Source organism: Electrona antarctica (genome assembly GCF_951216825.1).
Source record: "Electrona antarctica genome assembly, chromosome: 15".
Lineage (NCBI taxonomy): Eukaryota > Metazoa > Chordata > Actinopteri > Myctophiformes > Myctophidae > Electrona > Electrona antarctica.
Window position 1 is genome coordinate 1,555,115 of NC_136796.1, and position 27,526 is coordinate 1,582,640.

The following is a 27,526-nucleotide window of genomic DNA, read 5'->3' on the forward strand; positions in this document are numbered from 1 at the left end:
TAGCCCCGTCCTCTCCTAAAAGTCTCCAACCGGTCCGTCCACCGCCTGGGCTGGTCGGTCCGCGAATCCGATGTAGTGTTTTTAACAGTCTGATGAAAGTGTGTGTGAGGAGAACTGAGTGAGAGAATAGTGCCTGGTGGCAGTCCAGGCAGGATGTGTGTGTGTGTGTAACTGTAAAGTGTGTGTGTGTGTGTGTGTGTGTGTGTGTGTGTGTGTGTGTGAGAGACTGTAAAGTGTGTGTGTGTGTGTGTGTGTGTGTGTGTGTGTGTGTGCGTGCGTGCGTGTAAAGAGTGTATAGTCCGGGGATTGGCTGACACTGGAATGTTTTGTTGTATCAGATGACTTGGGCTTGGGGGGGGGGGGGGGGGGTATTTAAAGAGCTCAAAGCCAGCACTCCACCACGCACGCGCGCTGCGGGTCAGTTCTGTGTGTAGTATAGCATAATTATTAGGCTGGCTGTGGCAAGAATTTATGGAAAGGTGACCAAAAAAAAAAACCTGATATGCGACAAGACGAAGGGAGGAATGGGCCCAGGGGCCTCAGCTACTAGGCCTAGCTGTCTGCCCCCCCACAGAAACTATATGACATTCATTTTAACCCATTTTGACCTGAGATCAGATTCTAAAAATGTCTTCTACATCCTGACAGTTTTCTTGAAAAAGCTATGTTTATATGTCAGTCGTTCGATTTTTCAAAAATAGCAGACCTACAAGCTCGTAGCGCGCCACTCGGTGGCGCGCTATGAGCTTGTAGATCTGCTATTTTTCAATGGCTAAAGCATAACATAATGCTAACACCAAAAGGGGTTCCCGCCCAGAATGGGACAAGAAACAAAACAGCAACCAAGTGAATTTATCACTTGTTATAAACTCATAATAAGGCTATTATGTTTAGAAATGAGGGTCATTAACAAAAACAGCACATCATGTGCTCAAGTGAATTCATCACTTAATTGTTTATGAACAGGCTGTTATATTGAGAAATGATTAGGGTCATAGGCTACAATGTCTTTTTTTTAATACTAAAGACCTTGAAGAACATTTTGTAACTGCAGCGCCTCTTACGAAATCTTTTTTTGAAAAGCAAAGCAATACACTTGCTTAATACTGCCTTACTTTCGCAGTATTTTTTGAAATACTAGTCTTTGTAGTTGTGGTTGGTGGTGGTGGTGGTGGTGGTGGTGTGGTCACTGGCCCTCAAACTGGCCCAACTAGTTGTGCGTGCGTGCGTGCGTGCGTGCGTGCGTGCGCGACAGTGCGTGTGTGTGTACAGTACAGTGTTGTTTTCGTCGACTAAAACTAAGACGAAAAATGTTCGTCGACTACCCTTTTCCACTGACGAAAACTAAATGGAAACTACATGAAAACTAAGCTATGATGACTAAAACTAAGACTAAATATACTGACAATTTCGTCAACAAATAAAAACTAGACTAAAATGTTAGGAAGCGACTAGTGGACTAGATATCCTGTATAAGTCATTTTACACTTGGTTGCATGCTGAAAATAGCCGATCTACAAGTTCACAATGCGTCGCAGCGCGACGCATTGTGAACTTGTAGATCGGCTATTTTCAGCAAGTGTAAAATCAGTCATTACGATGGCATCAAGGCCCACCAAAATACATTTTAGTCGACTAAATCAACTGTCGATTTAGGCGACTAAAATCGCATGACATTTAGTCGACTAAAACTAGACTAACACTAAGGCATTCCAGGTGACTAAAATGTGACTAAAACTATATGAAAACTATTCAAAAGACTATGACTAAAACTAAAATCAGAATTTGCTGCCAAAAACAACACTGGTACAGTATGGCTGTAGGGTAAGACAGAGAAGGAGGGAAAGAGAGAGAGAGACAAAGCCGTCCTTGACCATACATTCTGGGTCGCAGCAGCAGCGTTCCAGATATGTGGCTCACTACCAGCTTTCACGGGTGCTGGGGTGGGGTGGGGCACACATGTATGGAACTGGGGTTGTGTGCGTGCATGCGTGTGTGTGTGTGTGTGCGTGTGTGTGCGTGTGTGTGCGTGTGTGTGTGTGTGTGTGCGTGTGCGTGTGTGTGTGTGTGTGTTTAGGGAGAGGATGTCACACAGTGTCAGCTGTCTGATCTGACGGCGACGGGACCAGACCACTCCCACTGGATAGACACATAGACCTTATTTGGTCTGAGTGGAATGGATAGGGAGCCATATACCTCCCTTCCATTCGTTTGCACACATATACTGTATTCACATACTGTACTGTACTGTACTGTACACACACACACACATCGAAGACACTTGACCCAGTCGTAGTAATAGTACAGTATGCTGTTGCTGTCCTATTATATGTCGACTCGTCTCTGTCGCGGCGTAAACCCTCGTGTGTGCAAAACTGTTCAAATTCAAACATTTCACAAGTAGAGGATCTCCAAATAGAGCTTGTGGATCTGCTACTCTTGACGCTTTTGTCGTGTGACTCTGATCAAGTAGGGCGGTAGTTTACAGAATAAACACAACGTTTTGTCGTGTGACTCTGATCAAGTAGGGCGGTAGTTTACAGAATAAACACAACGTGACTCTGATCAAGTAGGGCGGTAGTTTACAGAATAAACACAACGTGACTCTGATCAAGTAGGGCGGTAGTTTACAGAATAAACACAACGTTTTGTCGTGTGACTCTGATCAAGTAGGGCGGTAGTTTACAGAATAAACACAACGTTTTGTCGTGTGACTCTGATCAAGTAGGGCGGTAGTTTACAGAATAAACACAACGTTTTGTCGTGTGACTCTGATCAAGTAGGGCGGTAGTTTACAGAATAAACACAACGTTGTCGTGTGACTCTGATCAAGTAGGGCGGTAGTTTACAGAATAAACACAACGTTGTCGTGTGACTCTGATCAAGTAGGGCGGTAGTTTACAGAATAAACACAACGTTGTCGTGTGACTCTGATCAAGTAGGGCGGTAGTTTACAGAATAAACACAACGTTGTCGTGTGACTCTGATCAAGTAGGCGGTAGTTTACAGAATAAACACAACGTTGTCGTGTGACTCTGATCAAGTAGGCGGTAGTTTACAGAATAAACACAACGTTTGAATATGGAGAGATAAGAGGTTTCTTTGGGGTTTCGATGCAGCACGGTCGTTTGGTTGGACGTTATTTGGAACAGCAATTTCCCAAATATGAGACAGTAAACACTTGACAAAGGCAGTTAAGCTATGTAAACCCATATCACAGTGATAATGCGCCAGGCTACAATAATAATAATAATGTATAGTTTATTACTAGTACAGTACAAAAAGCACAGAAGTGTTTGCAACAGTCAACACACCGTGATAAGACTACGTAGTATGAGAGAACGATGAGGTATACTAGACAGTGAATATACACGAAGTAGCTATACAGTATCAGCCACTATATCTGATGATGAAGTGAAATGCGAACGCGGCCGCAGCAAGATTTGTGAACTGCCGCATGTCGCTGGCTGAGAGAAGGTCATCCAATGGAATGCAAGGACTATACTGACTGCACTGGCTGTACCGAGTGAACCGCAGACATAGACCCACTGTACACGTGCTCCTTTGTTTACTCTTTAAATTGTTTTGGAAAACTGCTGCTATTTTGTCCTGAAAAGACAACAGCAAAACCCTGAAAAGATTGCTGCTGTTTGTTTCCTTAAAATATGTGTATGGACTGAGGAAAGCTTTATATGTTTCCAAAAATGTTTACCTACCTACCGTCTTCACCAACATCTATAACTATTTCTATCAGCCTACTTTTTCCAAGCTTGCCAAAGTGACACATAGCTCTGTTTGTTTACACAATGCCGTGGTACCCCCTCCAACTGTATATACTGTCCCCAGTTCGTTTTATTGTGTTTTTGACACTTGCTTTGGCAACATACTGTAAACATATATGTTTTTCTCATGCCAATAAAGCTCCTTTGGATTGAATTGAGGTGGAATGGAATCATGAAATGAAATGAAATGGAGCAGTTGGTTGTATTTAAAGGTCAGGAACGTTGCCAGTTACTTACACCTCTGACTTGAAACACTGCAAACAATGTTAACACAAGCGTGCACAGCCTCTCTGCTGTTCACCCTTTGTTTGGTGACGACCACCAACGCCGCCGCTCACCCAGTTAATTCACGTTGTTGTTGCGCTATAACAGGATCCACACACCCATGTGTCACCCGTCAATCAAGCGCTATTACAACCAGCGGAATCTCATGAATGAATCTCGTCTAAGTGTGAAGTCCAGCGTATCGTATGATGACGGTGTCGCGTGACAAAACTTAACCGTCGACCCAGAAGCTCACAGCGTGTCGCGCTCGCAGCGCGGTGTGAGCTTGTAGATCTGCTGTTTTCCATGCACGACACCGGGCGTATGTTGTTGTTGTTGTTAATTTTGACAGACAAATGCTAACCATCAGATAGATGTATTGTGTGTGTGCGTGTGCGTGTGCGTGTGGAGGTGTCATTCACTGCAGCTGTTTTTCCCTTTCCTCCGTTGTGTACATAATTATAGTGTTTTGTATTTGTTGATGACATTGGTATTATTGTGTTAAGATTTTATGCTATAATGTTGAGGAACTGAATTACATAATAGGACCACAATGGAAACAAGTTTTCAGGACTTTTTGTTGTTATGCTTTTTAGCCTTGACGTCTGACTAACCTCGCGTCACCAGGCCTTTCCACTTCGGAGGAAAGCCTGGTCTGTGTTACTGAATTGCCGTGTGATCCGGTCGGGTTGGTGGTCGGCATGGAGGTCAGATACCTTCCCCAATAAAAGCATGACTCGCACTACGTCACATGATGGCTTTTATTGGGAAGGTATTATTCTTCCGGGTTTGGGGGAAAGGATGTTCTGGTGGAGAGGGTTCCGGCCTGACGACTACAAATACAAAACAATGACTACAACATGACGTAACGATATCATCCGCTCGCGACCGGATCATAAACCCCCGAAAAGGAATGCTGATCAGGCTAACGTCTGACTGTACCACGTGCCGTTTACATATCCGACTAATAAAGTATTCAATCAATCAATCAATCAATCAATCAATGGTCTAATGATAGTGTTAAGTCAGAGGGGTTGGGTGTTAGGCTCCTCCTCCTGCTGGGCTGGGGGGGGCTGAGTAGAAGAGGCATCGACCCGTGGCGGGTGGTGGTCGGCGTGGAGGTCAGATTTGTCCTGCGGAGGTGTCAGTGAATTGGGACGAGACAGCTGAGGCCCGACATCATCCTCCTCCTCCTGTGCGGGGAGGAGGCGAGTGTCCGCTAGTTGATCTTGCGACGGAACCGGGGCGGAGGCGGTGGTGTCGTCGTTATCGCCGTTAAGCTGGTTCTGTTGGTTTCGAGAAGCGGTCGTCGGGCTGGCCGCCGCTGGTCCGACGCTGGAGGAGGCCGAAGGTGCGGTGGCCTCACCCGGGGCCTGCGTTTCTGCTGCCTCCTGGTCTGCGCACTCGGAGGTCTGTTGGGTGGTCTGTGACGGTGCGCGAAGGCCGTCGGCGGCGGCAGCTTTGATCTCCCGCGACACGGTCCGAAGAACGGAGCCGGCGGTCTCTGTTGCCTGGTGGTGGTCGTCCTGGACCGGTCCCTCCGGACTCCGGACCGGTCTTTCCTCACTTCTGCTGCTGCCACCGTCGGGTTTAATGTGAGTGTGTTCCTCTGCTGTGTCTGGATCTGCCACATCATGGCTGCTGGCAGTCGGCGGTCTCTCATCATCATCATCGTCGTCTCCATCTCCGGTGGCCTCAGGTCTCTGTTGTCCTCCTCCTTCTGGTGTCTCCTGATCTGTTCCAGACTGTCCTGCTGCTGCTGTTGTGTTGCTCTGTGTTCTGTCCGGGAGCGCCCCCTGGCGGCAGGCCGCGGTCATAGCCTGGACCCAGGGATGTTGGAAGGTCTGCGCTGATGTCAGCCGCGCCGTGGGATCCGCCTGCAACAGGGCCGTGACCAGGCTTCTGGCTCCTACACGTGCACACACACCCGCACGCACGTACACGCACGTACATGCACACACACACATGCACGGACACACACACACACACACACACACACACACACACACACACACACACACACAATAAAGTGAAATAATTCAATAGAGGAAAAAAACGCTGTGTGCTGTAAGTGTGTGCGTCCGCGTGCTCGCCCGTGTCTCACCGTCTGAGATGGCGTCCCAGTAGGGGGACAGGAAGTGGAGGTCCCCTTGTTTGATCAGCTGGAACAGCTCGTCCTGGTCCCTGTCCCGGCTGCGGAACGGGGGGAACCCACAGAGCAGGATGTACAGGATGACCCCTAGAGCCCACACGTCCACCGCAAGACCGTAGCCTGGAGGAGGAGGAGGCAACGGTTACTCTCTCTACACAGGGTCACCCCCAGAGCCCACACGTCCACCGCAAGACCGTAGCCTGTAGGAGGAGGAGGCAACGGTTACTCTCTCTACACAGGGTCACCCCCAGAGCCCACACGTCCACCGCAAGACCGTAGCCTGGAAGAGGAGGAGGCAACGGTTACTCTCTCTACACAGGGTCACCCCCAGAGCCCACACGTCCACCGCAGGACCATAGCCTGTAGGAGGAGGAGGCAACGGTTACTCTCTCTACACAGGGTCACCCCCAGAGCCCACACGTCCACTGCAAGACCGTAGCCTGTAGGAGGAGGAGGCAACGGTTACTCTCTCTACACAGGGTCACCCCCAGAGCCCACACGTCCACTGCAAGACCGTAGCCTGTAGGAGGAGGAGGCAACGGTTATACTCTCTCTACACAGGGTCACCCCCAGAGCCCACACGTCCACCGCAAGACCATAGCCTGGAAGAGGAGGAGGAAGCAACGGTTACTCTCTCTACACAGGGTCACCCCCAGAGCCCACACGTCCACCGCAAGACCGTAGCCTGGAAGAGGAGGAAGCAACGGTTACTCTCTCTACACAGGGTCACCCCCAGAGCCCACACGTCCACCGCAAGACCGTAGCCTGGAGGAGGAGGAAGCAACGGTTACTCTCTCTACACAGGGTCACCCCCAGAGCCCACACGTCCACCGCAAGACCGTAGCCTGTAGGAGGAAGCAATGGTTATACTCTCTCTACACAGGGTCACCCCCAGAGCCCACACGTCCACCGCAAGACCGTAGCCTGGAGGAGGAGGAGGCAACGGTTACTCTCTCTACACAGGGTCACCCCCAGAGCCCACACGTCCACCGCAAGACCGTAGCCTGTAGGAGGAGGAGGCAATGGTTACTCTCTCTACACAGGGTCACCCCCAGAGCCCACACGTCCACCGCAGGACCATAGCCTGCTGGGACAGAGAGAGGAGGCAATGGTTACTCTCTACGATTCTACAAATGTCTTCTAAATCCTGACAGTTTTCAGAAAAACCCTGTTTCTATGTCAGTGGTTCTTAAACTATTTTATGTCAAGGAGCCCCAGAATTATGTAATTGGCCGCCGACACCCATCTGAAAATATGTTGTTCCAGGGACCCCCCAGAAGCAAAGATTTGAGTTAAAAACGTTCGCTCTGAAAGAATATATATTCAAATATTTGCGCCACATTTTCACGATTTTTCAAAAATAGCAGACCTACAAGCTCGTAGCTCGCCACTCGGTGGCACGCTATGAGCTTGTAGATCTGCTATTTTTCAATAGCTAAAGCATAACATAATGCTTAAAACACCAAAAGGGGTTCCCGCCCAAAATGGATTAATCTGAATCTGAACCAGGTTAGTAAGAGTCTAAAGCACTAAGGACACCATATCTCCTTACACCCAACCAGACGTTTTGGCCAAAGCATGCGGTGCTAGAGGAAACGCCAAGTCGTGAGGTCAGCGAAATCAGTAGGGTTCACGTTGCAGTACGCAGGATTAGATTATGAGATAATTCAATGATGAGACAGTCTCTGTCTGTGTCCTTGTGTTTGCGTCTGCGTCTTGATTGAGTGAGTGTATGGGCGGGCGTGTGTTTTGGCCATAGGATGTGGCTCCAGCATCCAGCTTTAAGTTAGCACACCTGTTACCAGTTCCCTCATCTCCCTCACCTGCCTCCCTCCCATCAGCTCATCACCTCCACAGTCTATAAAGCTCTGGTCAAGGTTCAAGACATCTTTTTACATCTGCATTATTATAGAGCGTCGCAGTCCCGCCCCCTGACGCCAGGCCCAGGAAATTAATCCCAATGCATTTTTCCCATAGACATTTCAAAAAGTATTTATTTAAAGACCTTTTAACCGTAGTACGAAGCCAACTCGAGTCGTGACAAATCATGACAACAAACTATTTTGGACCAAACAAATAATTACAAAAAAGAAAAACAACAAAAAGCGTAAACGTCTTTAAATAAATACTTTCTGAAAAGTCTATGAGGAAAATGAACAGGGATTTCTTTTCCGGGTCTCTCGAGGGGGGGCGGGACTGCAACGCTAGGTACAACTTATTAAAATAAGGTAAAACATATTTTTGTTCCTTCAGACAATGCAGGAGCAAATATATTATATAACAGCAAACAAAGGGATAGACTATAGAGTGCAAAAAAAAACAGAGCGAACAAAGAGTAGAAAAATAGTATCAAGTAAACCTCTAGTGTACCGGTTATGTTTCTTTTCTTCCCCCTGCCTAATATTGAACCAGTTCAGAGTGTGTTTCTGAACTGCCCACAGCCCTCCTATGAGACACAGACTGAGTAGGAACCCCTGCCTAATATTGAACCAGTTCAGAGTGTGTTTCTGAACTGCCCACAGCCTTCCTATGAGACACAGACTGAGTAGGAACCCCTGCCTAATATTGAACCAGTTCAGAGTGTGTTTCTGAACTGCCCACAGCCTTCCTATGAGACACAGACTGAGTAGGAACCCCTGCCTAATATTGAACCAGTTCAGAGTGTGTTTCTGAACTGCCCACAGCCTTCCTATGAGACACAGACTGAGTATGAACCCCTGCCTAATATTGAACCAGTTCAGAGTGTGTTTCTGAACTGCCCACAGCCTTCCTATGAGACACAGACTGAGTAGGAACCCCTGCCTAATATTGAACCAGTTCAGAGTGTGTTTCTGAACTGCCCACAGCCTTCCTATGAGACACAGACTGAGTAGGAACCCCTGCCTAATATTGAACCAGTTCAGAGTGTGTTTCTGAACTGCCCACAGCCTTCCTATGAGACACAGACTGAGTAGGAACCCCTGCCTAATATTGAACCAGTTCAGAGTGTGTTTCTGAACTGCCCACAGCCTTCCTATGAGACACAGACTGAGTAGGAACCCCTGCCTAATATTGAACCAGTTCAGAGTGTGTTTCTGAACTGCCCACAGCCTTCCTATGAGACACAGACTGAGTAGGAACCCCTGCCTAATATTGAACCAGTTCAGAGTGTGTTTCTGAACTGCCCACAGCCTTCCTATGAGACACAGACTGAGTAGGAACCCCTGCCTAATATTGAACCAGTTCAGAGTGTGTTTCTGAACTGCCCACAGCCTTCCTATGAGACACAGACTGAGTAGGAACCCCTGCCTAATATTGAACCTGTTCAGAGTGTGTTTCTGAACTGCCCACAGCCTTCCTATGAGACACAGACTGAGTAGGAACCCCTGCCTAATATTGAACCAGTTCAGAGTGTGTTTCTGAACTGCCCACAGCCTTCCTATGAGACACAGACTGAGTAGGAACCCCTGCCTAATATTGAACCAGTTCAGAGTGTGTTTCTGAACTGCCCACAGCCTTCCTATGAGACACAGACTGAGTAGGAACCCCTGCCTAATATTGAACCAGTTCAGAGTGTGTTTCTGAACTGCCCACAGCCTTCCTATGAGACACAGACTGAGTAGGAACCCCTGCCTAATATTGAACCAGTTCAGAGTGTGTTTCTGAACTGCCCACAGCCTTCCTATGAGACACAGACTGAGTAGGAACCCCTGCCTAATATTGAACCAGTTCAGAGTGTGTTTCTGAACTGCCCACAGCCTTCCTATGAGACACAGACTGAGTAGGAACCCCTGCCTAATATTGAACCAGTTCAGAGTGTGTTTCTGAACTGCCCACAGCCTTCCTATGAGACACAGACTGAGTAGGAACCCCTGCCTAATATTGAACCAGTTCAGAGTGTGTTTCCACTGAGAAATAATTGGTTCAGAACCCTAAAGGTTGGTTTGGAACTGGAACCAACTGCCGGTGGTTCCATGAATCTAGAACGGAACCACTTCTAGAACAAGTTATTTTGGTGGAAAAGGGGCCGGGCCTCTGTGAATCACAGTCTTAAGTGTTTTTGCACCTCGTGAAGTCGTGGTTTTTGACTCCTCTTGTTCTCTGCTGCCTCAGTGACCATACTAACCTGCTCTATTTACCATATCCATATTCACACGGCAGCCATTTTTCTATTAAGTTAATGAAGTGAACGCATTTCTTCCCAACCTGCAAATATGATGTAAGAGCAAAATGGCTCCTGTACGTGTGAAATATAGTCAATTGCCTGCTTGCCACCAGCCTCGGCCTGCTCACCACATCCACTCCCAGCTTCCCCTGTTCCACCTATGTGTCGCACCCTTCATTTCAATAAACACCCTTGGACTCTGACTTTTGTTGTGTTCTGCTAAATTTTCTCTGCCAGTTTTTGAAAATAGACTCCCTAAGCCAGCAAAATTTACATTTTAGCCTGAGGGTGGCAGTAGAGCATAGCACCCTTGGTCCTCAACCAGCCAAAATTCTCACATGTCTCCCTCCTTCTCCACTAACCTCCATTGGCTCCCAGTTGAGTACAAAACTCTGCAACCAAAGGTATGGCACATCCATATCTTCAAAGTCTGATTGGACCCTACAAACCCCCCAGCGCGCTCAGATCAGCCAACACAGGGAGGCTGGCAGGACATTCAGTAAAACAGCCGGGGCAACGCTCCACTCGTCCCAGACCTCTAAAACAGCCGGGGCAACGCTCCACTCGTCCCAGACCTCAGATCAGCCAACACAGGGAGGCTGGCAGGACATTCAGTAAAACAGCCGGGGCAACGCTCCACTCGTCCCAGACCTCTGGGACAACTTCTGGGACAACAATCAGAACTGCAGACTCACTCCCAATCTTCCGCCGTAGTCTGAAAACCCACCTCTTCAGACTCCATCTTAGCCCATAGCACTTGCCGTAGCACTTAATTGCTCCAGCCTCGATACAGGGCTACAGACGTATGCAAAGACTCAACTTGTACTTATTGAACTTGTATATGTACTTTTATTTTTTTAAGCATTTTATGTAGACGTACTGTAGCACTCTATTGTATACTCATACGTTTCATTGTACATATATTCTACTGTTAGACGGATGTTATGTTCTTTATTTCTATGTATTTGATGTATTACCGTGTGTTGTTCTTGCTTACTGTAAATCGCTCTGGATTAAGACTGTCTGCTAAATAAATTGTAAATTGATAGGCCATGGGGCATTCTCATTTGATTGAAGATATCTTCAGCCAGTAGTGTACAAAATATGTTACTTGGGATGAAGTGATGGAGTAACAGTAACGGACAGATGGGCCTCGGGGGCTAAAATGATGAAGAGGAAACCCCAGTGCACTGCAGGCTCATTTGGGCGGGAACCCCTTTTGGTGTTAGCATTATGTTATGCTTTAGCTATTGAAAAATAGCAGATCTACAAGCTCGAAAAATCGAAGAACGACTGACATAGAAACATAGCTTTTTCAGAAAACTGTCAGGATGTAGAAGACATTTTTAGAATCTGATCTCAGGTCAAAATGGGTTAAAAAGAACTATGAATGGAGAAGAGAGGAGGGAGGGAGGGAGGGAGGGAGGGACACAGACCTGTCTCAGAGAGGATCTCAGGCGCCACGTAGGTGGGCGTTCCACAGATGGTGAAGATGGGTTCCGTGACCACCATGGCCAGACCAAAGTCCCCCAGCTTCAGCCTGCGGATGCTGCAGTCGGCCTGACGTTCCAACTGCAAAATGGAGGGAGGAAACAGAGAGAGGCATGCCTTTGAAACAAGAGAGAGAGCAGGAGAGCAGAAACAGAGAGAGGCATGCCTTTGAAACAAGAGAGAGAGCAGGAGAGCAGTTCTATGCCTTTGAAACAAGAGAGAGAGCAGGAGAGCAGTTCTATGCCTTTGAAACAAGAGAGAGAGCAGGAGAGCAGTTCTATGCCTTTGAAACAAGAGAGAGAGCAGGAGAGCAGTTCTATGCCTTTGAAACAAGAGAGAGAGCAGGAGAGCAGTTCTATGCCTTTTACAGCGTAACTAGAGCCCAGACAGATGTATACTGGGGTAGCAATATGATTGGCTGATGTTTACCAAGTGTTTTGAATGACTGACACTATATTGTATGCCTGTTACATAACATACTGTATACACCCACACATGGAGGCACGCACGCACGCACGCACGCACGCACGCACGCACGCACGCACGCACGCACGCACGCACGCACGCACACTCACATACCTACATGCATGTACAGTATTTATGTAAAACATAACATAGTTTTTTACAATGTTGAGGGAGAAACAAACTCATTTGACTCTTGTGTAGAGATGTCAAAGTAAAAGTTGTATATGAGAGTCGTATATGAGATGTCAAAGTAAAAGTTGTATATGAGAGTCGTATATGAGATGTCAAAGTAAAAGTTGTATATGAGAGTCGTATATGAGATGTCAAAGTAAAAGTTGTCCTGTTTGTCACACACGTGACACATTTGTTCTCCGCATTTGACGCATCTCTGTGAGCCGCAGCCAAGGAGCGGGTGAGCCGCAGCCAAGGAGCGGGTGAGCTGCAGCCAAGGAGCGGGTGAGCTGCAGCCAAGGAGCGGGTGAGCTGCAGCCAAGGAGCGGTGAGCTACAGCCAAGGAGCAGCCAAGGAGCGGTGAGCTACAGCCAAGGAGCGGGTGAGCTGCAGCCAAGGAGCGGGTGAGCCGCAGCCAAGGAGCGGTGGGTGAGCTGCAGCCAAGGAGCGGGTGAGCTGCAGCCAAGGAGCGGTGAGCTGCAGCCAAGGAGCGGGTGAGCTGCAGCCAAGGAGCGGGTGAGCTGCAGCCAAGGAGCGGGTGAGCTGCAGCCAAGGAGCGGGTGAGCCGCAGCCAAGGAGCGGTGGGTGAGCTGCAGCCAAGGAGCGGTGAGCTGCAGCCAAGGAGCGGGTGAGCCGCAGCCAAGGAGCGGGTGAGCTGCAGCCAAGGAGCGGGTGAGCCGCAGCCAAGGAGCGGGTGAGCTGCAGCCAAGGAGCGGGTGAGCCGCAGCCAAGGAGCGGGTGAGCCGCAGCCAAGGAGCGGGTGAGCTGCAGCCAAGGAGCGGGTGAGCCGCAGCCAAGGAGCGGGTGAGCTGCAGCCAAGGAGTGGGTGAGCTGCAGCCAAGGAGCGGGTGAGCCGCAGCCAAGGAGCGGGTGAGCTGCAGCCAAGGAGTGGGTGAGCTGCAGCCAAGGAGCGGGTGAGCCGCAGCCAAGGAGCGGGTGAGCTGCAGCCAAGGAGCGGTGAGCTGCAGCCGTGCCGCGCTTGAGAATCATTTGATTAGTTGATTTGACCCCCAATCCAACCCATTGATGCTGAGTGCCAAGCAGGGAATCATAGGGTCCCATTTTTACTGTCTCACTCTAACCACAAGGCCACTGTCTTGAATGTTGAAAAGTGTCCTTGACACTTCAAACTATACTCACCACACTGTCTTGAATGTTAAAACGTGTCCTTGACACTTCCAGCTACTCACCAGTAGGTTCTCTGGCTTCAGGTCCCGGTGGACGATGCACTTCCAGCTACTCACCAGTAGGTTCTCTGGCTTCAGGTCCCGGTGGACGATGCTCTTGCTCTCTACTCACCAGTAGGTTCTCTGGCTTCAGGTCCCGGTGGACGATGCTCTTGCCGTGGATGTAGCTCAGAGCCTCGCTCACGTCGGACACCATCATGCCGGCCTCCTCCTCGGGGAACTTGCCCCTCTCGGCGATGGCCTCGAACAGGTCGCCGCCGGCCACCAGCTCCATCAGCAGGTAGGAGTGGGTGGGCGTGTGGTAGTGGGTGAACAGACGCACCACGCGGGCATGCGACAGGCTGCCCAGCAGGCTCAGCTCGTTCTGCGTCACAGGGTATCCAAGCATTGGGAGTAAAAAAAACAAGCTTTTCCCACAAGCCATTAGACTTCTAAACAAGTGCAATATCCCAACCTTTATCCCTGTGCTGCTATAAGGACTGCTATAAGGATTTATCTTATTATAGTTAACTAAAACTAACAAAAAATTAATAAAAACATTTCTGTTAACTGAACTAAATAAAAACTAGAAAGCAAAAGATAAACGATAACTAAACTGAAACTATTGTGTGTTTACAAAACTAACTAAAACTAACTGAAATGATGATAGACAAAATTAGTTTAGGTCGGAAAAAACTAAAACTAACACTAAGCATTGTCACAAAACTAAAAACTAGCAAGCCCGCTCTAAAAAAGAACTAAAACTAACTGAATTAGAAAAGAATATGTCAAAACTTAACTAAAACTGGCCCGGATAGTTAGCTCAACCGCTGCCAAGCCAGCCGGACGGGCGTGCCACGGGTTCGACTCCCGATCTCTCTCCCCCTTTCCTGTCTGTATACTGTTCCCTATCAATAGAGGCATAAAAAGCCCCACCAAACAAATCTTAAAAGAATAAAAATTAACCCATGTTGGGCGGGAACCCCTGTTGGTGTTTTAAGCATTATGTTATACTTTAGCTATTGAAAAATAGCAGATCTACAAGCTCGTAGCGCGCCACCGAGTGGCGCGCTACAAGCTTGTAGGTCTGCTATTTTTTTTAAATCGTGAAAATTTGGCGCAAGTCTTTGAATATATTATTTCAGGGCCAATGTTTTTAACTAAAATTTTGGTTCTGGGGGGGTGTCCCTGGAACAACATATTTTCAGTGGCAAATTACATATAATTCTGGGGGTCCTTGACATGAAATAGTTTGAGAACGACTGACATTAGAAACATGAGGTTTTTCAGAAAACTGTCATTTTGTAGAATCGATGTCAGGTCTAAATGGGTTAGAGTAAATTCTAACCTGCATCATGTGCTCTCGCCCCACCAGCTTGGAGCGGTCCACGATCTTCATGGCCATGGCGGCGCCCGTGTCGCGGCAGCGGCACTCGCGCACCACGGCGAAGTTTCCGTCGCCGACCACGCGGCCCATTTCGTAGCGGCGCTCGATGTCCGACAGCGCCACGTGACTCCTGTGATTGATTGATTGATTGATTGATTGATTGATTGATTGATTGATTGATTGATTGATTGATTGAATTTCAAACGAAAGCACAAGTCAATACAAACTCTGCTACGAAGATAAACCAGAAAAAGAACTAAGACTTGTTTACAATGCATCCATTTTCAATTCATCAGAACATTTAACGACAATGGTGTATGTATAGCAGTTAAGCTGCCCTCGGAGCAGCATTCAAAAGCTGCCCTCGGAGCAGCATTCAAAAGCTGCCCTCGGAGCAGCATTCAAAAGCTGCCCTCAGAGCAGCATTCAAAAGCTGCCCTCGGAGCAACATTCAAAAGCAAATTAACAAATATACACTCAAAATGAATACAGTTGAAGAAGGTAAAAAAAAGGGAACCGTGAACAGTGTGGGAATACAGGGGGGGGGGGGACTTTGACTTTTCTACAGGGGTCAGTTTAGAATTGCAGCCGCCCGTAAGTGCTCTTTGAGAGCGGTCTAGGGATTCACCTGTCCGTGGGGAGGTCAAAGTTCACCCTCTGCTGCTGTGTTGCCCCTTCCTGGTTTGGCCCCACCGACAGTGGATTGGACAGTAGTTTGTGGCACTTCGCCTCGTCTCTGGTTATTGGCTGAGGAGGAGGAAGAGGAGGAGGAGGAGGAGGAAGGCTGGGCGTGGGAGAGATCTCTCTGTCTTTAAACAGACTTCCTCCTTTGTGCTTCCGCGTCACCGGGGGAAGCGGTACCTTTCCCGCTATCTGCTTGGGTCTCTCTAGAGTCTGATACTTAGCACCGCCGCCACCGCCGCCGGCCGCTAATAAGCAGTTCCTACAAAGCACGGAGGAGGAGGAGGAGGGGCTCTCTCTCCTGTTGGCCTCCCGCTGCCCCTCGTCCGGTTTAAACGGCCCGATGATGGAGGGTTTCCTCTCTTTGGCCCCGCCGCCGTCCCTCACCTGGAGTCTCTGCAGGTGATTGGGCGGGTGGGTGGGCTGTCTGCAGACATATTTACCGTTATGAGGATGATTGTACGGGTCCGAGTTGTAATTTCCCTTCCTGTGCGGCGCGCGTGTATGTTGCGGCGGCGGCGGCGGCTGCGTTAGCCTGTGTTGATGATGATGATGACCCTTGGCGACGTGTGGTGCGTGTCCCTCGTCGTCGTTGTTGTGTGCGTCGGGGTTCGTCCGCGTCGTCGTCGTCCCGCTGCTGTCCTCGGTTCCCTCGCTGTACCCGCTGTCGGTCTTGGAGGCTTTGTCGGGCGCCGGGCGCAGCCTGCGCTCCCAGGCCCGGAGCGCGTCGGCGCGGTACCGCGAGTGTTCCGGGAAGAGCTCCTCCAGGGCCTCCAGGACGCTCTGCAGCTCCGGACGGGCCCTCCCCAGCGCCAAGAAGGCCACCTCGCCGCGGAAGAAGTCACACACGCCCCTCACCTGGGGAGGAGTGCATGGGGAAAGAAAGGCAACGACAACAAAAACACTTTACAAATTACAACCAACAGTGAGAAGCATACAGCAGTGGTTCCCAAAGTGGGGTCCGGGGACCCCCAGGGGTCCTTGAGGGAGTTCCAGGGGGTACCCAGCTAAATGATAGTCTGGAACCAAATGGACCCTTATGTGTCTGTAACTCTGAGAGTGTACAAATGTATTGTGTAATTTGTACACTCTCAGAGTTACATTAACATTGATTTTACAATATAAATCAGGGGTCCCAGAGATAGAAATGCCATTAAATGGGGGTCTGTAGACTAATATGCATGTCAAACTGGGGGTCCTTGAAATTAAGCAGGTTGAGAATCACTGCTAGAGCCAAAAATCTTCTCTTATGGGGGGGTCCCTGGCGTATGTTTTTCAAATGGGGGTCTGCGGGTTCATCAGTGTCAATTTGGGGGTCCCTGGCGTATCTTTTTCAAATGGAGGTCTGCGGGTTAATCAGGGTCAATTTGGGGGTCCTTGACATGAAAAAGTTTGGGAACCGCTGGCACACAGTACATGACATCCATACAAATATTGTCATGTATGGATTTTCTAAAAGTCTTCTTTTTCATTTGTACTCCTTATTTTCACATGACTAGCCTATTATAGTAGCATCATGTTCTTGCTTTGTCCACAACACATTTCTATTTGCTTTTCCATTCAGTATGTACTTTTATATTTGTGTTGTCATATTTTCTTCATCATTTGTTTTTAATATACCTTTTTTTATTTTGTTGAGTGGTGCAAACCACTCCAACAACCAGCTTTGTCTGTATCTATGTTTGTGTACCTGTGTACGTGTCCGTGCAAAGGTGAGCATGGTTACTATGGTTAGTGTGTGACGTCACTGACATAGCTGATCAGACTATATAAGACCTTGCACCACTCAGTTCACACGGGTGTGATTTTGTTTTTAAATATGAATACATCCTAATTGTATGTAATGTAAACGGTGAGGTTCTCTGGGGGTTTCTTACGTCAGGGGTTCTCAACGTTTGTGGCCGGGGACCCCCGGAAATGCTTTGGCAATGTCTCGGGACCCCCGCCCCGCCCCCTCCCGACCCCCAATATAAATTGACTGCTACAATAACCTTAAACCATTTTGGGCGGGAACCCCTTTTGGTGTTTTAAGCATTGTTATAATTTAGCTATTGAAAAATAGCAGATCTACAAGCTTGTAGGTCTGCTATTTTTGAAAAATCGTGAAAATATATATATATATTTTTTTGAAAATAATTTGGGGACCCCCTAAAATAATTTGGCGACCCCCCGAGGGGTCGCGACCCACGGGTTGAGAACCCCTGTCTTACGTCACCAGCACAACTATCTGTCATCTTTCCACTGGAAAGAACTAGTGAATTATGTATGTGGATTATAATTATTATTATAATTATGCTCTGTTGTGCAAATCAGATAAATCAAGCTTCAAAGACCACGTTAGTCCTTTGTCATATTCTGATTGGGGAAATATGAAACTAGGTGTTATTTGTTAACACTGTATTGTTAAGAAGTGCTTCTATTAACAATACAGATACTAATGAAGTCTGCACGCTGCTAATTTGCAGCCTATTCATTGCAAATCCATTATGAATGACCGTGAAGATCCAGTGGGAGCAAATTAGCATCGGAAAGACTTCATTGTTTTCTTTATGCTGATTCTCTACCTGAATACCATGATGACATGCATGTGCTACAGTACTACCTGAATACCATGATGACATGCATGTGCTACAGTACTACCTGAATACCATGATGACGTACATGTGCTACAGTACTACCTGAATACCATGATGACATGCATGTGCTACAGTACTACCTGAATACCATGATGACATGCATGTGCTACAGTACTACCTGAATACCATGATGACGTACATGTGCTACAGTACTACCTGAATACCATGATGACGTACATGTGCTACAGTACTACCTGAATACCATGATGACATGCATGTGCTACAGTACTACCTGAATACCATGATGACATGCATGTGCTACAGTACTACCTGAATACCATGATGACGTGCATGTGCTACAGTACTACCTGAATACCATGATGACATGCATGTGCTACAGTACTACCTGAATACCATGATGACATGCATGTGCTACAGTACTACCTGAATACCATGATGATATGCATGTGCTACAGTACTACCTGAATACCATGATGACATGCATGTGCTACAGTACTACCTGAATACCATGATGACGTGCATGTGCTACAGTACTACCTGAATACCATGATGACATGCATGTGCTACAGTACTACCTGAATACCATGATGACATGCATGTGCTACAGTACTACCTGAATACCATGATGACGTACATGTGCTACAGTACTACCTGAATACCATGATGACATGCATGTGCTACAGTACTACCTGAATACCATGATGACATGCATGTGCTACAGTACTACCTGAATACCATGATGACATGCATGTGCTACATCTCATATCTATTAGCAACGAGTGAGTCTTCTGGATGCTAGTCTGGAGTGAGCAGTTGAGACGAATAACAGTCTAAGTCCAACATTTATTCTGACCCCTCCACGAAAAGGCCTAGTTGTCCTGACCCCTTATCCATCATTTATACATTATGGATAATGTTAGTTAGTTAGTTTCATTTATTGTCCGTGTGTGGAAATTTGTCTTCGGTCTCAACAACAGTAAAAAACAAACAGCTACAACAACAGCAACAACACTTACTCAATTATTTTTCATGGCAAAAGGTGCAGGACAACAAACAGTGGCAAATACATTGGAAAACAAATCTAGTGAGACATGGTATCATTTAGTGCCTTAAAGGGGCATTCCACTCATTTTCAACATTTTACTATGTCATTAATATACCTTAGAGCTGTTGTGTGGAAATAATAAAAAAGTATCCCCACTCTGTGTTTCCTAGAACTGGAGATCTGAAAAAAACCATTAACATGGTGAAACATCTTGATGATGTCATCAAGATGTGTTTCACCATGTTAATGATTTTTTTCAGATCTAGGAAACACAGCATGGGGGGACTTTTTTCCCCCCATTATTTCCACACAGCAGCTCTAAGGTATATTAATGACATAGTAAAATGTTGAAAATGGGTGGTTTTCCCCTTTAACGGCATTTGGGATGAAGCTTGGTTAGCTTTTGGTACTTTGTACCGTCTACCAGAGGAAAGTAGTTCGAACTCCCTGCGGAGTGGATGAGAAGGGTCATTTGCTATAATTAGTGTGGACTTAGACTGTTATTCGTCTCAACTGCTCATTATTGTTGTTGAGAAGTTGTGTAGAAGAAAAAGAGAGTCAAAACTAGAAAACGTGCCCCTCGGACACTGGAGCGTTTGTGGAAAAATGTCCGAGTGTCATTTCTTCCTCAGCCTAGTGGGAGTGGCATGCACAGTTTCACCGCAATCAGACGCTTTGTTAATGATTTGCAAAAAACAGGCCACTCCTGAAAGCTTTGGAAGCCAATCTTAGCCAGTCAGGATGGAATATGAGAAATCAAACAGATCCGTCGTGATCACATGACTATGGAGATCATGTGTACTGATTTGCGTGAGATTTGGATAAAATCTGAAGGAGAAATACCAAAAATGTGTTTTACATGCGCTATAAAGAGCAGATGTGAAAAATGCAGGTCAAACACTGGGTTGCAAAAAAAAGAGAGAGAGAGAACCCCTTCCGTACGGGACTTAATTTACAAGATGTCTACACAATTAGAGGATGTAGAAGAATTGTTATTTTCTACAACGTTTGCCCTCTCCTAATGGTACCAAGGCATCAATAGAGCATGGAATTGTGGACAAACGACAACAAAATATTCTTTAGTTTTGGGTCTGAGAGGCTAAATGTCATCAAACGGTGGTTCCGTGGCTCAAATGCAGAATAAATAATGGGCCTTGTTGTGAAAAGGGTTGAAAAACCACTGCTGTCGACGATGGAGGTGTTTGCCGTGTGTTTGTCCTCACCTCGCGGGCGTGGGGTGTGTAGAGGCGAGTGACCCTGGCTCTGTGCCAGCGAGGGAAGCCCAGGGCCTCCGAGACATCCAATAGCAGCTGCTCGAAGGACACCACGCCTCTACGGTTCAACAGCACCGTCACCTGGGAGACGGAGAGACACAGGAAAATGAGATTCACTTCAATCACGACACAAATGTCTTTCCTGATGATTTGGTGACTTCAGTAATGGATTTACCTCCAACCCATTTAGACCTGATGTCTTCTAAATCATGACAGTTTTCTGAAAAAAACTATGTTTCTAATGTCAGTGGTTCTCAAACTATTTCATGTCAAAGACCCCAGAAATGTTATGAAATTGGCCGCCGACCCCCATCTGAAAATATGTTGTTTCAGGGACTCCCCAGAAGCATATGGTTTTGAGTTAAAAACTTTCACTCTGAAAGAATATATATTCAAAGATTTGCACCACATTTTCAGGATTAAAAAAAAGAATAGCAGACCTACAAGCTCGTATGAGCTTGTAGGTCTGCTATTTTTCAATAGCTAAAGCATAAAATAATGCTTAAAACATCAAAAGGGGTTCCCGCCCAAAATGGGCTAGTCAAAATCTACATACATTTTGATGAATGAATCACATTGTTGTTGGTGTTTGTTTGTCGTTTTTGTTTACCGCTAGTTATTTATGTACAGTACAGCGAATGATGACGGGTTTGGTCTGTATTGATTGCAGAAGAAGGCCTTCAAACATGCACTCACTCCATAATTGTATTCGAGAGGAACGCTGGACTGTACTTGGCTGTTTAGTAGTTAAGTTCTGTTTTGTTCATTTCCTTTAATACATTGTCCAATGACCTAAACGCCTGCTGGGTCTCCCCTTCAAGCAGGCGATGGCAGAATAATGATTCATACAGGAGAGACAGACATGGCCTACAATGGTGATTCATACAGGAGAGACAGACATGGCCTACAATGGTGATGATGGATATAATTACTACCGATGAGACAATTTGGCCGATACCGATATCTGATATAATTAATTGCTGTTATGGCCGATAACCGATATTACCGATGTCGATATGATCTCATTCTGTATTGAACAATTATAATAATTTTGTCCATTCTGAAAAATATATGTAACAGGGTGTCTGCACTGCAGGCTTATATAGGCAAGTCAGATTTAACTTTATTACCTTTATATTTAATATTGTGAGCTTGTAGATCTGTTCAAGCTGTTACTTTGGGCTTGTTTATCTGTAAAGACAGACCGATTAATCAGACCGATTAATTAGTCGCTCTGATTGATTAATCGAAACGATGCCGATTAATCGAAAAACAACTAAAATGTTTGCCGATTAATCTCCCATCACTAGATATAATATCTTCCCTTGTCGGCGGGGGAGGAGATTCCCTCTCTCTGCCTATACACTGACACCACGCTAGACAGGAACGCCCAAAAACGTCACATCCGGGGTAAGAATTTACCCCGGCATTTTCTATGGCTGCCAATGCAACTTGGTCCAATCCTTAATCACATACGGACAAACATCTATGCCGATGCTATCTAACTTGCGGAGGTAGCGTGCCTTGTCCACGGGCAACAGATCTTTCAACGTATGGCATTGCAAATACGTTACTCGCTACTCTGCTCAATATTGTTTTGAAAATGCCGCAAATTGCATTGCAGCGAACGAGCGAAAATCACAACTTCCCCCGTTTGTGGGCGGAGTCACAGTGTGAGGCGCTGTTTAGGCGCCGTGGTGTCAGTGTATAGCAGTGGTAGATGTTTGTTTTCCCACACATGAGGAGACTCATGTTTGAATCTCGCCATTTTCAGACGGGGGGGGGGGGGGGGGGGTCCGCACGGCCAAATACATACCAAGTTGGGGGTCCTTCTTGGCATGAAAACGTTTGGAGAACTACTGATTTAAAAGGCTTTTGTTTGTAGAATCTCGGCCTCTAGGGTCTTAGATTACTCTTAAAATGGGTTCAATGGGCACACAGAATAACTCTTCCTACTTCCTTCACAGGTGTTACCGATGATACTAATTAAGGCTCTGTTCCATTCAGTGTGCAGTGGTTGCTAAATGGTAAATGGTGCATTTATATAGCGCCTTTTATCCAAGGCGCTTTACATAGATTGTGCATTACATTCACCCATTCACACACACATTCATACACCGATGGCAGCGGAAACCATGCAAGGCACCAACCAGCACATCGGGAGCAATTAGGGGTTCAGTGTCTTGCTCAAGGACACTTTGACACTAACTCTGGGGGAGCCCGGGTTCGAACTGGCAACCTTGTGGTTGCCATCCGGCCACTCTACCCCTGAGCCACCGCCGCCCCGTGGGTCTCAAACCTTTTTAATTTCAAGGACCCCCATCACTCTGAGGTTCCATTTGTACACTCTCAGAGTTACACACCCGTACGGGGCCATTTGGAACCCACTCTCAGAGTTACACACCCGTACGGGGCCATTTGGAACCCACTCTCAGAGTTACACACCCGTACGGGGCCATTTGGAACCCACTCAAGAATCTTATGTTGGTGGTGCTGTGATTGTGATTGTGTTTCCCCGACGTAGGGGGACTAGCTCGGCGGGTGATTGTAGCAAAGTAGCTCGTCCTGAACCCCAAAAGGCCAATATTCTCTGGCACCTTAATGTCCTAACTCATCATGTGACCAGATTTGACTGAGAGCCTGCCATCGCGCAAATTCCAGCTTTTTACCAGAGGAGAAAAACTTTTCTAAATTAGTTACTAGCACAGGCAGACTCTTCACATACTAGAGCATGTCTGAAATAAGTGTCAGAGCTGAAATCGACATGTAAATATGAAATACATGCTTAAACATGTAGCTATAGGTGTAATGTTAGAGACCACAGAAGTGAACCTTTCAAGCCTGTTTTCTCAACTCGCTGTTTCTCTGCAAGACATTACTCTATAAGCCATATCTCCAAAACAGGTGGGTCAAACTGAACAACCAATATGTCAATTTGAAGCTATGATTCCCTGCTTTCACATGACATGAATCCAATGGCAGTCCCTCAGTCAAATGGTCACATACAGCCTAGTTGCTGCTATGTGTGGACCCACCGAAGTGTAACCACCTCTGTGTGTGTCTAACCATCCGTATGCACCTTATGTCTAACCTACTGTATACCAGCTGGATTATGCTACACAGTTTATGAATTATGTATAGATATCGGAGCCCTTGACATGTTGTTCTTTTACGGTTAGATTTATTTAAATCCTTGCTATCCCTTCAACTACCTGGGGACCACTGTTGTGTTGGGTGGGATATGGGCTAAGATCACTGCTTCCCTTGTGTATAGATCCTACTGTTTCTCAACCAATGATCCATTGACTACTAATAATTTCCTGACAATAATGACTCAACCAGACAATCCGGTGCACTTCCCCCTCTTGAGATTATAAGTCCCTTTTCCTTTTTTTCTTTTTTAATGATTTTTATCCCACGATTTTGTAACCCATTTTTCACCCCTGTGTCAATTATCTAATGTGATCCTGGGCTCGCCGCTCTACACACCCTCCGCCAACCTGGGGACTTGAACTCATGCTTCCTTCATGCCTGAGTGTCCAAGTTGCTCCTTTACACCTGACAGGGGGGAGTTTCCCTGGTTGGACGTAGCGCGTGGAAGGAACACGATATTCCAACCAGTTCCTTTCCCCTCCATCAGGCGCCCCGGCTGGCCAGGGGGAGGCAGTTTAGAGAGCAGGATTACTGCATGTTTTTTTGTGAGGGTACCTATACTACCCTAGGGGACACGGGGAGAACATGCAAACTCCACACAGAAAGGCCCTTTCGCCAACCCCGCCTCGGGTATGGGCACTGATGACGCGGAGGACAATAATGACTCAACCAGACAATCCGGTGCTCTTCCCCCTCTTGAGATTCTAACTCCCTTTTTCTGTTGAATCTCTTGACCTCCAGCTTGTCCGTTAATGACTACATGGACAGTCATCATAGGTCACCAGCTGCCTAGCTCTGGTCCATAGCTCTAATGCGTTGCATTTAGAGCTATGTTACTGTCAACTTTTTGCTACTCACCAAAACAAAGGCGGGTTGTGTCATTAGAAAGCCTACTTTCCTTAGTGGACGCACTCTGAGCCCCACACCACACGTATAAACGGTACTTTTTGGCCAAAAAGGGATTTTGTTTAGTTTGTGGAAAAAAAATACTTTTAGTTACTCCACTGCGCCTTCTAGCGATATTGCCCAGAAATTTGCCTCATAGAGAATATTTTTCCTCCTGTGAAAAAAAAATACCTTTCTGTCCAAAAAGTACCTTTTATACGTGTGGTGGGGGGCTCAGAGTGCTCCCACTAAGGAAAGTAGGCTTTCTAATGACACGACCCGCCTTTGTTTTGCGAGCGAGCTCCGGAAGTTGACAGTAACATAGCTCTAAATGCAACGCATTAGAGCTATGGACCAGAGCATTAGAGCTATGGACCAGAACATTAGAGCTATGGACCAGAGCATTAGAGCTATTTGACCAGAGCATTAGAGCTATGGACCAGAGCATTAGAGCTATGGACCAGAGCATTAGAGCTATGGACCAGAGCATTAGAGCTATGGACCAGAGCATTAGAGCTATGGACCAGAGCATTAGAGCTATGGACCAGAGCATAGAGCTATGGACCAGAGCATTAGAGCTATGGACCAGAGCATTAGAGCTATGGACCAGAGCATTAGAGCTATGGACCAGAGCATTAGAGCTAGAGCTATGGACCAGAGCATTAGAGCTATGGACCAGAGCTAGGTGCAGCCTATACCTTGCGCATGGCGCCCTGGCTGTACGGCCGGACCACGGTCACCAGGCGCGGCCGCGCGGCGCTCTGCTCCGCGTGGCGGCTGTGGAACAGAGGCAGCGTGGCGGGGAGGAGAGGAGGGGGAGGGGGGAGGAGGGGGACACTGGGTCCTGGGGTGGGGGGCCACCGCCGGGTGGGCCACGCCGCGCTGCGGGGGGGGCCACGTTGTTCTGGGGGGGGGACCACCACCACCCGGTCCCCCCGCTGCTGCTGCTGCTACGCCCTTCGATGACCCCCGGGAGGACCTGAGAGAGAGAGAGAGAGAGAGAGAGAGAGAGAGAGAGAGAGAGAGAGAGAGAGAGAGAGGGAGAGACAGAGAGAGACAGAGAGAGAGAGAGAGAGAGAGAGAGAGAGACAGAGAGAGAGAGAGAGAGAGAGAGGGAGAGAGAGAGAGAGAGAGAGAGAGAGGGAGAGAGAGAGAGACAGAGAGGAGAGAGAGACAGAGAGAGAGAGAGGGAGAGAGAGAGAGAGAGAGGGAGAGAGAGAGAGAGAGAGAGAGAGACAGAGAGAGAGAGAGAGAGAGAGAGAGACAGAGAGAGAGAGAGAGAGAGAGAGAGAGAGAGAGAGAGAGAGAGACAGAGAGAGAGAGAGTCATTGTAGCGGACCGTTCCAAAGCATACAAAGGAAAACTCATAAGAAACGCAAACACTGGGTTCCTTCCTCCATTATGTGTGTGCGCAGGTGCATGTGTGCGTGTGCGCGGCTGTGTGTGTGTGCGTGTGGCACGCCCGCACGCGCTGCGCGTGCACGTGAAAACAAATCCGGCTGATCAGATTTGAGTGTTTTCCATCCCCGTGGAGTGAGTGCACGACGAGCCATTGAGATTCTTTGAGCACCTTGGCGCTCACGGCTGAATTATTTACGCTTCCTTAAGACGCGTACTGTGCGTATCTCTCTTTCAACACACACACACACGCACACACACATGCACAGCACACGTACGCACACACACACTACACACACACAGAGAGAGACCTGAACAAAAGCTTGCCCTTGTTAGTTCTTTGCTGAGGCCGCATGGCTAATGAAGCAACGGAGACACACAGCATCTTTGGCGTTTCACTTTCTGACATGGAGAAGGACAGAGAGAGAGAGAGAGAGAGAGAGAGAGAGAGAGAGAGACAGATAGATAGAGAGAGAGAGAGAGAGAGAGAGAGAGAGAGAGAGAGAGAGAGAGAGAGAGAGACGTCCCTAAGGCCCAAACCAAGGAGTTGCATCATGGCAAATCATTGGTGCGGTTCGGGCCTAATTAAGTCGCATTGTATACACACACACAGCTCTGTTTACACATGTCTTTATTCCCATACATACATTGCATATTGAGTTAACTGTACAGTACATAGGCCTACAACATGGTTTTTGTTTGGACTGTTTTGGTCCACTTTTGCATTCGGCAACAATGTTTTCTTGCATGCATGCAAATAAATCTCCTTTGAATTGGATTGAGAGAGATGTCATCTCTCCTCCAGTCAGTCAGTAGGAGACTAACCTCACGTCACCAGGCTTTCCACCTCGGAGGGAAAGACTGGTCTGTGTTCCAAAATCGCTGTCTGGAGCTTAGAGTATATAATATATACTCTAGCTTAGAGTATATAATATATACTCTAGCTTAGAGTATATAATATATACTCTAAGCTCCAGACAGCGATTTTGGATAATAATAGAGACGGCACCGGATTTCTCCTCCCATCCACTCAAAAGCACATGAGGCGATTTCACTCCTCCTTCCGGGTAGGAACAGAGTGCATTCTGGGATGGATTGGGGCCAAACACATGAACGCGCTAGCCGTTGACTATCATTGCACGCAAACAGCGTTCACGTGTCATCATGAACGTGCGCAGTGATAGTCAACGGACCAGCGCGCTCATGTGTTTGGGCCAGTGCTGCAATACCAAATTCGGCCACTATGTCCATTTCGCCTCAGGGTTTCCTCCGGGTGCCGTCTCTATTCATAGAGACTCTAAGGTCTGGAAGCGGATGGTAATATACGTCATGTTGTCGTCACTGGTTTGTCATCTGGCAGGAAACCAACAAGGCGGAATAAGAGTTCCACCATTCATAATATACTGATTCCGTCTTGTGGTTTCCTGCCAGATGACTACAAATCAATGACTACAACATGACGGAAGTTACC

The 27,526-nt window shown here is 47.3% G+C and overlaps 1 protein-coding gene across 1 annotated transcript; it reads right to left on the reverse strand.

The window, feature by feature from the left end:
* Positions 1-5,071: 5,071 nt before the first annotated feature.
* On the reverse strand, positions 5,072-26,410 carry dclk3 (doublecortin-like kinase 3; the record flags this gene model as incomplete). The annotated part of the gene is made up of 9 exons (XM_079522878.1): positions 5,072-5,955; positions 6,151-6,318; positions 11,779-11,914; positions 13,769-14,020; positions 14,984-15,152; positions 15,651-16,561; positions 20,569-20,700; positions 25,356-25,501; positions 26,383-26,410. 9 exons carry the CDS (start codon positions 26,408-26,410, stop codon positions 5,072-5,074), a joined length of 2,826 nt encoding a protein of 941 aa, XP_079379004.1.
* Positions 26,411-27,526: the final 1,116 nt, after the last annotated feature.